This window comes from Athene noctua, chromosome 17 (assembly GCF_965140245.1).
Source record: "Athene noctua chromosome 17, bAthNoc1.hap1.1, whole genome shotgun sequence".
Taxonomy (NCBI): Eukaryota; Metazoa; Chordata; class Aves; order Strigiformes; family Strigidae; genus Athene; species Athene noctua.
Genome location: NC_134053.1, coordinates 17,160,900 through 17,177,232, shown reverse-complemented (window position 1 = coordinate 17,177,232; position 16,333 = coordinate 17,160,900). Strand labels below are relative to the sequence as shown.

Here is a 16,333-nt window from a genome sequence, read left to right as displayed (position 1 = left end):
AGCGGGAGGAGCATCACAACAGGGAGCAGACGTAGAGGCTGCATGGGAAGCGGGGACCCAGCTTGTGTTCAGCTCGTCACGGGGCAGAGGAGGAAGCACAGCGCGTAGTTCATCAGGTGCTCCACGGGGATGCAGCAGCGCCTCGCCGGCAGGTCCCCCACAGTGCCCAGCTCTGGTGGAAGACGTGCCCGAGGGGTGATCTCAGGGGCACGAGCAGCAGGCGGTTGGTGATGTTGTTCTTGGAGGTGCTCAGGTGTTCACAGGCGCTGTCCCATCCCAAGGCTGGATGCGGCCCCATCAGAGACGAGTTCTTGGGAAGGGCTTGGCAGATGCAGCGAAGGCTTTTCTCGACCCAGGGAGTCACAGGGCTCTGCTTTGCCCTCCCAGTCCCCCTCCTCTCTCTGCTTCTTGGCACAGCTTGCAGCTTCCCTGCTGGCTGCCGCTGTCGGAGACAGCTCTCCTCCGCCTGCGCAGCTGGTAGAGCTCAAGGAGCAGGAGCAGGGTTTCGGCAGAGGTCCAAAAGCACCAGTACTGGTAGACAGCGTGGAGCACGCCTACCGGAATGAGGCCAAACAGCTTCTGGCTCCTCTGCTCCATCTGATCCATCTGCTCCATCAGCCAGGTCATCTCCTGCTGCTGCTGCTTCTCACGCTGCTGCAGGAGGTCTTGTGTGGCCGGGTCACTCTGGTCATCCATTCTCAGCACGTGATGCAGGACGGTCAGCACCATCAGGACGCGGGTGATGCCCACAGCCATGGTCTGGAGGAGGAGGGAGAGAAGGGGCTCAGTGGTAGTGGGTGGGAGAGAGATGGCGGCTGGAGCAGCAGGGGAGAACATGCAGGGGCCTGGGGACGGGTGGGAGAGGGCCAGAGGGAGCTGGGAGGCAGTAAGGGGGAGGGTGGTGAGTGCTGCAGGGACGGGGACATCTCCCCACAGCCCCCGGGCACTGGCCGTGGCTGGCAGCCCCGGCACCCCTGCGCCCAGCCCCGAGGGCGGCACCTGCCCTGCCCCAGGCGCTCCCCGCAGCGGCTGTGCCCACGCACCCGCTGGAGAAACCCCCCTCGGGGGCCAGAGCTTCTGCCCCGGCCCTCGGCCGGCCCAGCCTTCCCCCCGCCACCCTCACTCACCGCTGGCTCGAGCCGGACTGCAGCGGGTGCTGCTGCCTGGCACCCTGGTGACACCCTCGGGGACTTCTCCTCTGTGATGTCACAGGCGCCAGAGCCCCACGGGGACACCCGCCCCTTGGGCCACGGCCGCTGCCCCAGGCTCTGCAGCCCCTGCAGCGGGCACAGCACAAACCCCCTGGCAGGACAGAGCTCCCGGGGCCCCTAAACTGCCCCAGACAGAGCAGCGGGACAGCACGAGGGCGGCCCTGGCTTGCACCGGGAGCTCCACGACCCCGCCTGAGCCCCAGGGCTGGGCTCCCGGATACTCCAACCTCTGTTGGATTGATATAGACCTGCATTGCACCCAGAGACTTCTGACTGCCTGGCCTGTCAGGAAATCAGACACCCCCTGGTCACAGAATCACACAGAATCGTCTAGGTTGCAAAAGACCTTGAAGATCATCCAGTCCTCCAAACCTTGACCTATCATTGACAGTTCCCAACGACACCAGATCCCTCAGCACTGTGTTGACCCGACTCTTCAACCCCTCCAGGGATGGGGACTACCCCCCCTGCACTGGGTAGCCCATTCCAAAGCCCAACAACCCCTTCTGCAAAGAAATCCTTCCTCAGATCTAGTCTAAACCTGCCCTGGCACAATTTGAGGCCAGTACCTCTTGTCCTACCACTTACTATTTGCTTAAAGAGGCTTGTCCCCCTTCTCTGCCCCCTCCTGGCAGGGAGTTGCAGAGGGCCAGGAGGTCTCCCCTCAGCCTCCTCTTCTCCAGACTGAACCCCCCCAGTTCCCCCAGCTGCTCCCCAGCAGACCTGTGCTCCAGACCCTGCCCCAGCTGCGTCGCCCTTCTCTGGACACATTTGAGTCATTCAATGGCCTTTTTGGGGTGAGGGGCCCAAAACTGAGCCCACTCAGCAAGGGGCGGCTTCACCAGTGCCGAGCACAGGGCTCAGATCCCTTCCCTGTCCCTGCTGGCCACGCCAGTGCTGACACAAGCCAGGATGCCACTGGCCTTCTTGGCCCCCTGGGCACACTGCTGGCTCCTGTTCAGCTGGCTGTCAATCACCCCCCAGGTCCCTCTCTGACTGGCAGCTCTCCAGCCACTCCTCCCCAGGCCTGTAGCCCTGCTGGGGGTTGTTGTGGCCCAAGGGCAGCCCCCGGCATTTGCCCTCAGTGAAACTCCCCCAGGTGGGCTCAGCCCATGGCTCCAGCCTGACCAGGTCTCTCTGCAGAGCCTCCCCACCCTCGAGCAGATCCACACTCCCACCCAACTGGGTGTCATCTGCAAACTGACCGAGGGGGCACTCGATCCCCTCGTCTAGATCATCAATAAAGATGTTAAACAGGAGCGGCCCCAACACCCAGCCCTGGGGGACACCACTCGTGACCGGCCGCCAGCTGGGTTTAACTCTGTTCACCACCACTCTTTGGGCCCGACTATCCTGACAGTTTTTTACCCAGCGAGAGTGATGAATGTGCGTCTGTTAGTGGCCGTATTCCCACTGTCTAGCAAGGAAGAAATGTAATGTGTGTCAAAAAAAAAAAAAAAAAAAAAAGGCCTTTTTCCCACGGCAGCAACTTCTCTTCTTTTTAACATCGTTTAGGCAGGGATAAACCAGCATGACATTAATAAATAAATAAAGAAACCACTCCTGGTTCCTGGGCCACTTCCGGACCTGCTGTGTCGGGTTTTTGCTGTTGTGAGCACAGAGCTGCAGGCGTGCAATGGGTACGGACACGCACACCCCCGGCCTGGGCAGGCACAGACCGGGAGGGCTTCTCCTTGTGTCTGAAGGAGACACCGTAACTGCTGGAAAACAGACTTCAGAATGCAGTGTTACAGCTGCAGGAGGTGAGCAAAGTACGCTGGAAATACATTAAATTACTACAGGCATTTTACACTCATACAAAACATTTGCTCCCATTACGCCCCTTCCTACCTGTAGCAGGAACGCCCTTAGCTGCAGGGCGAGGTTGTGAGACAAGACACACACCAATATGGTTAACAGTCAAGCTCCGATCTTTATTAGAAAAACAAGTCCTTAGATACTCTTGTGACAGCAAACCCGTGTGTTGCTCTGGCGCATGCTCATTTCAAAAACTCGTTCCTCTCAGCACTTTCAACAAGCGCTACTAAGCGTGCACAACTGGTAGCTAAATTTCAGCTTTGTTATTCTACAGATTCCTTCCTTATGTGTTCCTTCCCTAATGAGTAAAAATACTTTCACTTTTAGATGTCGTTAGTCTAGACGCCGTTAGTCTTCTAAGACAAGTGCGTCATTAATTTAGACATCGTTAATCTTCTAACTTGAATGCTGATGACACTTTTACATTGTCAGTGACACAGACGGTTCGCGACCCGGCATACGCACCCACACCTACCCACGCCTTAACTGTCAGCTCCCTGGAGAACAAACCATCCTGCTTTACAATTACAGGTTTCTCCGAGCTGAGAGCAGAAGGAAGCAGAAAACTGAGAAAAAAGCACATATTGGAACTCTCACTGGAAATACAAAGGCTGTGTCTAAATAATAACAGAGATTATTCCTAATAACTGAACATATGCGGCCTTGGCTTTCCTGGTGGTGACAAGCTTTAACAGAAGACATTGCCTCTAACTCAGATAACAAAATGGCATTTATTCAGCCATTCTTCCTTCCTTGCCTCTTGGAGGAAGGGCACAAATAAACTGTCAACATTTCTCCTCCTGTCCAAGCAGCAGAACTCCCCAGCCATACAACAGGAGCCGGTTATAATATACTGCTCTTTCTAGGTCTGCAATAGCTGTCAGAGGACATTTCCAAAAACACACACATCCATGGACACATACATGCATGCACGCATATGTGAATATTTATGTGCATAGACAGTTTAAATAATTTGAATATTGTCCATATTTTATTAATATATTGAATATTATTTGCATATACAGTTTATTTTATATATATGCACATTTTGCAGTGTGAAAGTGCCAAAGTTTAGCACTTCAAGTGGCAATTCTGCTGGCAACATAGGGAAAAATAATATATATATTTCAAGATATAAATACCCTCAAAAATTAATAAGATCTTTCACAATTTTTTTTCACACATTGCAGAGGGAATATAAACTGCCATACGTGTCCTATTATGAGCAACATAGAAGGTGTTTCCTTTCAGTCTTCACATTTAACATGATTATTTCTGCTTACCACTTTATAGCAGTGGCCCTTAAGGAGTGAAATTCACTTCCTCACATATCCTCTACGAAACCACTCATTTTCTGTATCCAACACCCTCATCCCTAGTGGCATCATCTCCAAAGCTGCAACAGAGGAAAAAGGAAACAGCAGACACCTCTGCAATGGTATTATGCCATTCGGGATGACCCTTTCCAGATCAAACTGGACAACAACTCTGATCCTACAGCCAGTCTAGGACCTAAGAAAAAGCCCTTTGTGACTTAAAATGATGAGGTTTTAAGAGTACTAACAAGAAGTCAAGTAAAGAAGAAGGATCAAGGAAAAGTGAGAGTCTGAGAAGGCTTTCAATTACATCAGGCTCCTTGTTTAGGAGAAATACAATTTGCATCATTATCATATAATGTGAACAGTCAAAAACTAGTCTACACAGTATTCTGTACAGATATCTGGATCTTGGTCAAATATACAAATATACACCACTTTGTAATACTTTCCAATTCTAAACTCCAGTTATTGCTGAAACTCAAGTGTTCTCTCAATGCTGCATTAGACAGATGTTCAGATTTTGTTTTTTATGGAATGGATTTTTGATGCACATTTTTTCATCTGGCATTACACAAGACAGAGTTTGATGTACTGAAGGAAAGTAAGTAAACTATTTTGAAAGCATTTACTTGTAGCCAGAGTAATGGTGGAATATTTCAGGACCTGCTCTTCCTCAAGAGCTTGGCCACAGCTCAGTTTCTGAGCTCCTGTGCTGAAATCAATGCAAACGAGAAACAGGCAAAGTGCAAACAAAACATCTTCCCTCTTATTAGCAATTTTAAAAGTTGATCATATCGAAATAGTTTCCTTTCACACTGGTCTGGAACAAGATGTTACAAAATGCAAATTAATCTCAGAAATAAAGTCATGTATTTAATTGCCTGAGAAAACAAAGAGGCTGCCAATACTTGTCCTGTGCTCCCCTGGGTCTATTCCTCTTCCAGAATCACAGCTTCAGGGTCGTCAACCATTTATTTTTTATGCTAAAGCTTCCTGCACATTTTCCAGCCCGGCTGCTCTTCAGTCTCCAGTGCTGCCTGTTTCTGATGTGTATGTGGCAACCACGGTGACAACAAGGGCTGGGGTCACTGATCCCCTCTGTCACCGGCAGAACGTGTGACCTTAACTGCGTTAACACGGACCAAATCCTCATCTGCTGTGAACTCATGGGGCTCCACTGAAGTGAATCACGCTGATTTAAACTGTTTGGCCTTTCAAACCTACAAGCCTCAGTAACCCCACCTGTAATTCTTCTCTAACTCTTGCAAAAGCCACACTTGGACGTGTACGATCTAATCACTCCTAGTACAGGGACTCCCAACTGAAGTGGATGAAGCAGGATTTTGTTAGCACCTTTTTTTATGCTGACCAAGTACAAAATCCCTTAATGGATCATAATGAAAATTGATAAAACCCTAACAAATCAGTCATGCAGCTCTGAAGATCCATATACCCGTGCTCCATTCCTGCTTCTCCCTAACTGTCTGCTCAGAGACACTGCTGAACACAGAGCGCTGCGACAGAGGGGCCATGGCCCACCTGACATCCTCACAGTGAACAGGACTGAGCAATAAAAACCCTTCTGGGGGATCCGGATAAGTGTCATGATTTTAAAAATGAAATAAATCAGTGTGTCTAATAGTATTCATGAAAGCAAACAGTGGAAGCTTTGCCTAACGTTAGGCAGACTAATTTACAGATTAGTCTTTGATTAATAGTAAGTTAGCAGAGTGGCTTTCCAGCCAGCCAGCCCCCAGCCCGTACCTACTGCAAGGGGTTATTCCTTCCCAGATGTAGGATTCTGAGTTTGTCTTTGCTGAATTTCATAAGGTTCCTACTGGCTCAGTCCTCCAGCCTGTCTAGATGTCTCTGAATTGCAGCACTGCCCTCAAGCATGTATTAATTAGTCTCCTCCAATTTGATTTTGGGATTGCCCCAACCCACGTGCAGGACCTTGCACTTGGCCTTGTTGACCTTCATGAGGTTTGCATGGGCCTACTTCTCCAGCCTGTCCAGGTCCCTCTGGATGGCACACCCTTCCCTCCAGCGTGTCACTGCACCACACAGCTCGGTGTTGTCAGCAAACTTGCTCAGGGGGCACTTGATCCCACTGCCCATTTAGTAAGAGACTCATTAGAAAGTGAAGAAATGAAGAAAGTCTTCTCTTGTATTGCTTGCTTTAATTTAAAATCTAATTGATATGATAATCAAAGTAAGTAACTTGAGACTTAAGTGACGGTTAAATTCCTTGCTAAAAAAAAATCCAGTTGTTCAAAAGTGACAAAGCCAGTATTTCACATACAACAAGAATTTAAGTATGTATATCTCCAGCCCTCTAAAAATGTTAAGCTCACACACTAATTAACAGCTTTATGAAACCAACAATATGTGTATTTCCCTGGATCCAGTTGCATGCAATCCACTTATGATCATAAACTCATGATCCCAACCCCAGATGCTAGCAGTATTCCCTATGCACGCACTACAGTGTGCACAAGCAAAAAGCTGCCGTCCGTACAGTCAGAGTGTGTATTTATATTTCTATATTTACACAGTCTATATCTACGTTTATTATCTTTATTGCTTGTCACATTTTCTAAGAAAAAATCCTAGCTTAAATGAATAATCACTTCTTACCAACAGAAGTCAACAAACTTGTTGGATTCCTAGTGCACGGTTAGAATGTCTCCTATGAGGACTACGAGGCCTAGAGAGAAAAATGAACAGACAAAAATTATGGGAGTATGCCACCAAAGAAAAACTTCTTTATAAAAATTTAGCATTAAAAAGAAAGCACTTTGATTAAAAGAATGAAAACAAAAAGGGTTTATTGCAATTCCATCTCCAAACAACTAGAAAATGGAGGGAGATTGCAGAAAGAAGGAAAATTACAAAATTGCTCTCAGAGGAGTTCTGAAATTTGCTGATAACCTCATACGCTGGGAACTTTTGATGTCTCAGAAAAAATACATTTCTTTAGTTCATTACAACAACTTAAAACCCCTGTAAATATGGTACATCTGAAATAAAATTTAGTCTTTTTAAATTGCTAGTGCTTCCTAAACTAAGTTTTATGACTGAAATAATTTCTTAGGCTCCCACACTGACACTCTCATATAGCAATATGGGAATTTCCTACATCGAAAACCAGGTGAAAGTCTCAAATAACTGCAGAAAATTCAGTGCTGATCCAGCAAATAATGCTGTTTTTAAAGGGCTGCATGGTGATTCTGACTCTTCAATAATCATGAAGTCTGGAGAAGTACACTTCAAACATACAAGCAAGTTATAGGATAGATTTATGATCAGTACTTTCGGATAAACTTTTTCCCATATTTTAAGTCTAACGGCAGGTCAATAAATTAAAAATCCCGGGTCAAGAAGTATGCTTGATCAGAAGACTGAAAATAACCTTAATTCAACTCAAAACTCGTGGGTGCATATGCCGGGTTGCGAACCGTCTGTGTCACTGACAATGTAAACGTGTCATCAGCATTCAAGTTGGAAGATTAACGATGTCTAAATTAATGACGCACTTGTGTTAGAAGATTAACGGCGTCTAGATTAACGACGGCTAAAAGCGAAAGTACTTTTGCTCATTAGGGAAGAAACAGATAAGAAGGGAATCCCTAGAGTAACAAAGCAGAAATGTATCTACCGGCTGTGCACGCTTAGTAGCGCTTGTTGAAAGTGCTGAGAGGAACGAGTTTTTGAAATGAGCATGCACCAGAGCAACACATGTGTCCTGGTTCAGCTAGGATAGGGTTAAGTTTCCCCAGCAGTGAGGGGGAAGGGATCTCCAGCCGGGTTATTCACACCATGCTGACATCAGGTCTGGGCGCGGGAGCGCAGGAATTTTTTCCTTTGTGGCTTTGGTGGCGGGGAGCACAGGGCTGTCTGTATCCATTGCGGTATTTCTCTGTATATCTTTTGTCTTGTTCACTGTTATTACTGTTTACTGTTGTTATCATTGCTACTGTTGTTGTTCAGATTGCTTATTACACTGTTGTATTAAATTTCTTCTTATCTCAACCCGGGGTTTGTGACCTACTTGTGTCCGAGGGTGGGGGAGGGAAAACGGCAACGTGTTCACCGGTCCTGGCAGGGCTTAAACCAACACAACACGGATTTTCTGTCACAAGAATATCTAAGGACTTGTTTTTCTAATAAACGTTGGAGCTTGACTGTTAACCATATTGGTGTGTGTCTTGTCTCACAGCCTCGTCCTGCAAATAAGGGGGTTCCTGCAACAACTGGCGCCCGAACAGGGACCTCCTCTTTATCACTTAATTGCGGAAGACTCCACAGCATCACCGAAGGTGATACTGGGAGCTTGCAGGCAGGGAAGTAGAAGGGCACAGGAGGAAACGCCGGAGCATGGAGATCCTGCAGGTATGGAAAAAGACGCAGCCCTAAAACTGATGTTAAGTATCCTCTCTATGAGAGGCGAAGAAACCGCTCTTAGAAATCTTAAAACGCTCACTGAGTGAGCGCATGGAGAACTTTTTTTGAGATAAGAAAAAGACAAAATAATGAACGCGGCCAGGCTGTTAACACAGAGAATGAGAACACACAGGGCGAGGATGCATATTTTGAACCCCGGGAGCAAGATTGATGTGCTGGGTCTTTTGACTGTGATAATCTTTTAGACCCTGACGCTGTAAATCCTGAAAAAGAATCTGGCCTGTGTCCTCCCTTAGCTGGGGATGATCCATGGGTAAAAGTGAGGCGAGAAACCTTGGCACAAGGGGATAATGGCCATGGCGAGAAAGATTGTTGCTCCTGTAAGCTATGAGCCGGGACATCTGCCACGTTGGGAAGGACGGCATTTTTCTGTTATTAAAGATTTACAGAAAACCGTTGATGAGGACGGGCTGCAAAACTCATTTACAACAGCTGTACTGAGGCTCAGGGGTATCAGTTGGTCCCATGGAATTGGCCAGCACTTTTAAAAAGGGCATTCACGCCGGCACAGTGCTCTATCTGGAAAACCGAGCTTGTGGATCTCTGTGCTCAGCATTCGCGCCCCCCCCACCTGCAGGCGCGGAGCTGGCGGCGGCGGCCCGGGGCCTCCCCGAGCCCCCCCTGCCACGGAGTGACCGCCTGCGGCCGAGCCCGGCACTGCGCTCTCAGCACCCCCCCCCCCGCCAACAGCGGCAGTTCTGTCACAGAGAAGGTGCTGACGCTGTCATGCAGCAATGGCTTTATATGTTCTTAACGGTGCGTTCGTATTTGTAATGTTTGTCATTTTCTGTTGTGTCTGTAACCAGTGTAAGGGCTCCTCTGTGTGGTTGTTCTGCGGGTGTGAGATGCGGCCCAGCTGCAGCTGCGCAGGGCGGAGTTCTCTGACCCGCCGGGGAAGCGCCCGGGGAGGAACGACAGGGTGCTAGTGCCCGCCCGCTGGGTCATCAGCGCTGCGGTTTGTTGGGGCTCAGGGTTTTAAGTGTCTCAAGTGAAATACTCCTCTGGTGGGAGGCAGAAATTCTGTGTTAATGGTTGTCTTGAATTTAGGTGCATACTCTGCGGGGGGAGGGCACCTCTGCACCATCTGCCTGACGGAAATATTGTCAAAAGATCATCTACAATCTTACGGGAGTTGTTTGATTTATCAGGGGTCGTAGATGCCGATTAAGAAGGGGAAATAAGAATTATGGCCTGGACCCTTGTACCCCCATGTTCAGTAACAAAAAGGTCAAAAAACTGCTCAGTTTGCTTATTTTACTGCGGCTCCCCCTAATAGTATGCCGAGCAGCCGTGATGACTCAGGGTTTGGATCGGCAGGTACCCCTTAAATATTCTGGGCTCAGACAGTGACACAAGGTCAACCTTCTGGTAAAATGTACTCTCACTAAAGCTAAAGAATCTGTTGAGCTGGCAGGCATTTTAGATACTGGTGTGGATGTGACCGTAATATCCGTGAGCAGACTGGCTGTTAGCTCCGGTAACTCAGATGCTTGTCAGGGTTGGTGTCATGCTGTAGCAATTCAAAGCAAGGATCTCATTCATGTAAGGGGCCAAAAAACCTGGGTAGCAAATATTCACCCATTTATATTGGAAATCCCTGTGACATTTTGGGGTCGTGACTGTATGGCTCAATGGGGAACTCAAATTGGATCAAATTTGTCTTAATCACCACGGTAGCACGACGCACCCTGAAACCCACTCGGGAAGCAGAATCACCTGTGTGGGTGGCTCGGTGGCCCTTGCCAAGGAAAAAGTCGTGCCACCTTAATGATTTCATTCAGGGACAATTAAGTTTCTTATTTTAAAGAAAAGTGATAAATAGTGACTTTTACATGATCTCCGACACATTAATGATACCATGGAGGATAAAAATACTTTACAACCATGAATGCCCTCCCCAACAACGATTACCCGAAACTGGCATCTTGTAGTAATTGATCTAAAGGATTGATTTCTTTTATCATTCCCTTGCATCCGAATGATGCACCTAAAATTGCCTTTTCTATTCCCACTATTAATATTACTGAACCTGTGTCCTAGTTTAGCTAAAATAGAGTCAAGGTTTTTTTTTTTCAGCAGAGAGAGATGGGGAAGGAATCTCCAGCTGGGTTATTCATACCATGCTGACGTCAGGTCCAGGGGTGGAGCACTTTTACTTTCGCTTCTGGTTTTGGGGGTTGCCATACACGCGGCGGGCTTGCTCCTTGACCATCTAGCGGTATTTCTCTGTATATCTTTTATCTTGTTCACTGTTATTGCTGCTCATTGTTATTATCATTGCTACTGTTGTTCAGATTGTTCTATCACTCTGTTGCATTAAATTCCTTGTTACTTTAGCCCGGGTCTGTGCCTAACTTCCAGCCCGACCGGCCGCGGGTGGGGGAGGGGCAACGGCAACGTGCTCTCCGATCCCGGCAGGAGCTGAACCTGCACAACCTGCAAAACAATACCACTGCGTTATTTAACAAGTCCCACCAGGTCCCCCAAGCTGTTGTACATCATTATATGGATGACATCCTTATTGCAGCAGAAACACAGGAGATCATGGAAAAGGCTCTTGCTTTAACCAAGCACTCAAATGGGGTTGCAAATAGCACTTGAAAAGGTACAGATATCATCACCAGGCAGTACCTGGGCTGAAGAATTTGTGAACAGACCACTGTCCTGCAACAGGTTAAACGTAAAACTGGTATTAAGACTTTAAAAGATTTACAGACACTGTTAGGAACCATAAATTGGATACAGCCGTTGTGGGCCTAACTCATGATGATCTGCATAGCTTATTTGATATTTTATGAAAAGATCCTTCACTGACATCACCCAGAGTACTTACAGAGAAAGCAAAACAAGATCTCCACCGTACAGCTAGCACCATCTCAAACAGACAAGCATCGCAGGTACACTGCATTCCCCCATGGGACAAGACATCGTAGAAAGAGCACGCCAAACCTTGAAAGCGCTTTTGCAAAAACAAAAGGGGGAGAGGTCTTGGCTCCAGGTCAGCCATATGCTCTGCTCTTTCAGTGGGATGAAAAACACATGCATTTTTCCCACCAGAATGCCAGAGCAATACAAAAACAGTTTTCTTTATCAAGGCATCAGGCTAAAGACATCATTGCCACTTGCCCTGAATACCAGACAGACTCCCTCTCTTCAAAGGGAAGTGGTGTCGACCCTTGGGGGCTCACCTCCTCAGAATTATGCCAAACTGATGTCAATCACTTAGCTCCATTTGAAATGTTAAAATATGTACATGTGTCTGTTAATACCTTTTCTGGAGCAGTGTTTGCATCCTGGCCCATGCAGTGGGGAGTCAAGCATCTGACCGGCATTCTGCACTCACCGGCCGGTCAGGCCACTGTGGAGCACACATCTATCAAGCTAAAGCATCTATTGCAACAATAACAAAAAAAAAAAAAAGGGGGGGGGAGGGGGAAGATGCAAGGTATCAATCTACACCTCACAAAAGGCTGAATAAGGCTAAATAATGTCATGAACCTTTTAAACATTCCCCCTGTCTCACAGGTTCCACCAATATTGCGTCACTTCTCATCACAGATACCAGATCAACAAGAAGTCCAGGGCAAGGCTCAGGTGTTAGCAAAAAACCTGGAAAGTAGTAACTGGGAAGGACCATTTCCTTTCATAACCTGGGGAAGAGGTGATGCTGGTGTCTGCACAGGTCTCAGTCTCCAATGGTCACGGGCAGGGTGTGTGCAACCCCACCTGAGGGTGAGAGGCAGCCAGCACTCAGGATCCAGCTGTGGGTGCTGTGGGTGCCCCTGTGCCGACAGTTTGCGATCTCTTCGACTGATCATTTAAGCAGAATGTCTGGGTAATGTTTGCTACTGAAACAGGACAAACTACACTACAGTTACCAATTCTTTTAAGAGAAAATGCTGACAGTAATTGCAACTCCTTAATGAGATATATAGGTTTACTAGTCACTAGTGAAGGATGTAGATTAGACAAAATGTAGTTATTAATAAGGATGAAATGCTGCAAGAATGTGTGTATTCAACTTTCTTTGTTTAGCAATATTAAGAATTAAGAACTCAAGTGTTTAACCTTATCAGAAAATCCCTTGGTTTTCCCCCTGGAGTGCTGGCCAGGCTCTGGGCGGAACCCAACAGGAGGATGAGATCAGATGTTTCTGCTCACAGAAAAGTGCCGGTTATTTTGGCCTGTTGATTTAGAGGCCGGACCTGCTTGCAGAGACTTTTGATGCCTCCCCTACGGATGGACGCATCGCATAGGATTTGCGAGGAAGGCCACTCTAAATCCTCGCCGCAGCCAGGGTTCCCCAGCGACTGCGGATCTGAATGTTAGTACCCCATTAAGTAAGTGTGCTACTCCGTATTTTCCTTACTGTTTATTTTGTGGTATTTAGTCATATCCCTTATTTCGAGGTAGGGAAATTAGCCTACTCTTTTAACTAGTAATTGTAACTGCTGTATTGTTTTAGCCTCCTGTGGAACTATTCCAAGTACACTATGTTTTTGAAGTTTGTCGAACCCTTAACTGATACAGCTCTCAAACAAGTCTTGCAGGTGCCGTTGCAAAACCAAGAAAGGGGAGATCTGAGAGGCATCGGCCTTACACAGCCCCTGACAAACAGCTAAGCTTTGATGAAGAACAGGCCTCGTAGGATAGATAAGAAACTGCTGAGTTGTGCCAAGGTGGCAGGGAAAAATCAATCAGCACAGCAGGCATATTGCTGGGTTTAGCAACTGCTGCCGACCCATCTCAGAGCTGTTTGATTGGAGTTAGAGCTGAGAGGCTCTCTTCCCCCAGTAGCTGGGAATAGCGTGCAAGATCAGGCCTGGGGACGGATATAGTTTGGTTTACATCTTAAAGAAGGAAGAATATTTAATAATGATTCGGCTAAAAGGTTACCAAATACTGGATAGTTAAAAGATTTGGTTTTACATGGAATAACAGTTTAAATTGTCATTATAATCCTTTTAATGATGTTAAACTGTGTGTGGAAGTGTTTTGAGAACGATGGACCGAGCAATAAAAGGGGCCTGGATCGCTCAAAAACAAAAAGAGGGATTTGTTGAATGGCTGGAAAACAACGGGCACACTATGAGCGATCCAGACCGAGTGGCCTCACTGTAACAACGGGCTGTAGCTGGTGTGAAGAACACCTGCAAGGCCAAGGGGCTGAGAAACCGCGTGCGCAGCAAAAAGATAAGGAAGCTGGACTGTGGAAAACAAGATGTTTGCCTGGCAGGAGAACAGCTCGTGGACACCACACCGGGACCAATCGTAGAGGGTAAAAGGGCGCGTGGACAAGTAGCTTTAGCCTATGAGCAATCAGGTAGCTGCGCGTGTGCTTTATGGTGGTCTATAGATTGCGGTGTGTCCTTTAATAAAATGGCATTGTGGAGGCCTGGAGAGATTGTCACTGCATCTCTCTTAGCCCCCAGGAGTAGGGGTTGTAAAAGCTCTATCCACCTTGAACAAAATAGCCTGTTGGAGTGAAAAACAATTTAACTTAACATCTAATATAGTAAGTAATTTGTTGACAGATGAAGATAGTGTAAGGCATGCTGTTTTGCAGAATAAAGCAATTATAGATTTTTGTTACTGGCACCAGGACATGGATGTGAAGAATTTGAGGGTATGTGCTGTGTGAATCTTTCTGATCACTCTCAATTTATGTCTAGGCATTGATGGTAACTGCAAGACAATGTGCATTGTGGGATTACTGACATGCTGTCTTCCTGTTTTAATGCGATGTCGTCTGTCTTGTGTGGTAAATAGGATGGAGGCCTTAATAAAAAGAAAAGGGGGAATTGTGGGTGCGTATGCCGGGTCACGAACCGTCTGTGTCACTGACAATGTAAAAGTGTCATCAGCATTCAAGTTAGAAGATTAACGATGTCTAAATTAATGACGCACTTGTGTTAGAAGATTAACGGCGTCTAGATTAACGACGGCTAAAAGCGAAAGTACTTTTGCTCATTAGGGAAGAAACAGATAAGAAGGGAATCCCTAGAGTAACAAAGCAGAAATGTATCTACCGGCTGTGCACGCTTAGTAGCGCTTGTTGAAAGTGCTGAGAGGAACGAGTTTTTGAAATGAGCATGCGCCAGAGCAACACACGGGTTTGCTGTCACAAGAGTATCTAAGGACTTGTTTTTCTAATAAAGATCGGAGCTTGACTGTTAACCATATTGGTGTGTGTCTTGTCTCACAACCTCGTCCTGCAAATAAAGGGTTCCCTGCAACAGGTTAAGTCTGTCCTTAAGTCCCAGCTCTGGTCTCCACTCCGCTCAGTGCTGGGACAAGAGCACAACACGCAGCATCACTTCTCTCTAGGGCAAATTCTTGTTTTCTTGAGACATAAACACCAGCGTGTGAGGGGGCAGAACACAGCGCTGTGCTCCAACAGGCCGGCTGCCCTACACAGCCCAGGGCAATAGAACTGCAGAGCTTCCACTGGCACCCACCTGTCTCACAGGGGAGATGCAGCAGCGCGTGTCTACACGTGCCAGTGCCACCAACAGGACAAACATTTCACCAGAAATTTCAGTTAGGCCACATATTTCACATCTCTGACAGCTAGAGTAGTCTGCTAAGCAATCTGGGGGGGGAAATAATCTTATTGCATTGTATCTTGCCCTAATTTTCACTCCACTTCTTTGTTTTAAACCAGCAAATGAACCTGAATTACCCATTAATGCATAATATTGCAAGTGCTAAAGACAGCCAGAAAAGCCCTACCATAAACAGATTGTAATACAGCCTTCCAGTGTGTTATAAAATGTGCACTTATATATCTTAATTACATATATTGCATAAGATGGGAGAAATAACATTAATTGAAACTTAAATGACCCAATTAGAGTCGTGCCAATTGTTTTACTGTGCAAACCCTTAAGATGCAGAAGCTGGCATAACCACCTGACCTCAGAACTGCCAGTCAACTCCCCTTTTTTAATCCACTGCTTTATGCAATCTTTTTACTATTTGCAGTGTGAAGCCGGTTTTACCATCTCCAAAATTTTTGTTTCAGTTTGTGGCTAGCACAGAAGTAGCTTTAAAGATGCAGGGCAGTGCTGCGTGTGCCTCGGTGCTCACACCACTGTGAAGGTTGCTGCTCTCCCAGCAGCTGCAGACTGAGGAGTTTCTCTTCATCCCTCAGTGGCGAGGCGTGAATAGCTACCGATTCAAGTGTGCACCTGACACAGGTCAACCTCTAGGATGCAGACTTACATATTAAAACACAAGTAATTTGTTTTCAAAATAGGTTAAGTACACCAAAACTCACAAACAAACAAACAAACAAAATAAGCAAACAAACAAAAAAAAAACATTAATGGGGAAAAACCTCGGGTTTGGCCTTTACAAGTAAACCCAGCACCACCAACTGAAACCGTGTTTCTGGAACCTTGTCCCCTGTGTGCCCTCCTGCAGCCTCACACAGCAGCGGGGCTCTTCTCAACCCCAGGGTCTGCCCAGGGACACGAGAAATCACAGCGCTGCCAACTCACAGCAAAGGCTCCAGGCTCT

At 46.9% G+C, this 16,333-nt stretch overlaps 1 protein-coding gene across 1 annotated transcript in view; it reads right to left on the bottom strand.

The window, feature by feature from the left end:
- Positions 1-650: 650 nt before the first annotated feature.
- LOC141967611 (electroneutral sodium bicarbonate exchanger 1-like) overlaps positions 651-16,333 on the bottom strand; it is a gene marked incomplete at its 3' end in the record, with an annotated part of 31,313 nt that continues 15,630 nt past the window's right edge. Inside the window, exons 24-25 of the mRNA XM_074921568.1 lie at positions 3,505-3,571; positions 651-759 (exon numbers count right to left, since the gene is read on the bottom strand). Coding sequence (XP_074777669.1) covers positions 651-759; positions 3,505-3,571 — 176 coding nt within the window. The remainder of the gene's footprint in view (positions 760-3,504; positions 3,572-16,333) is intronic.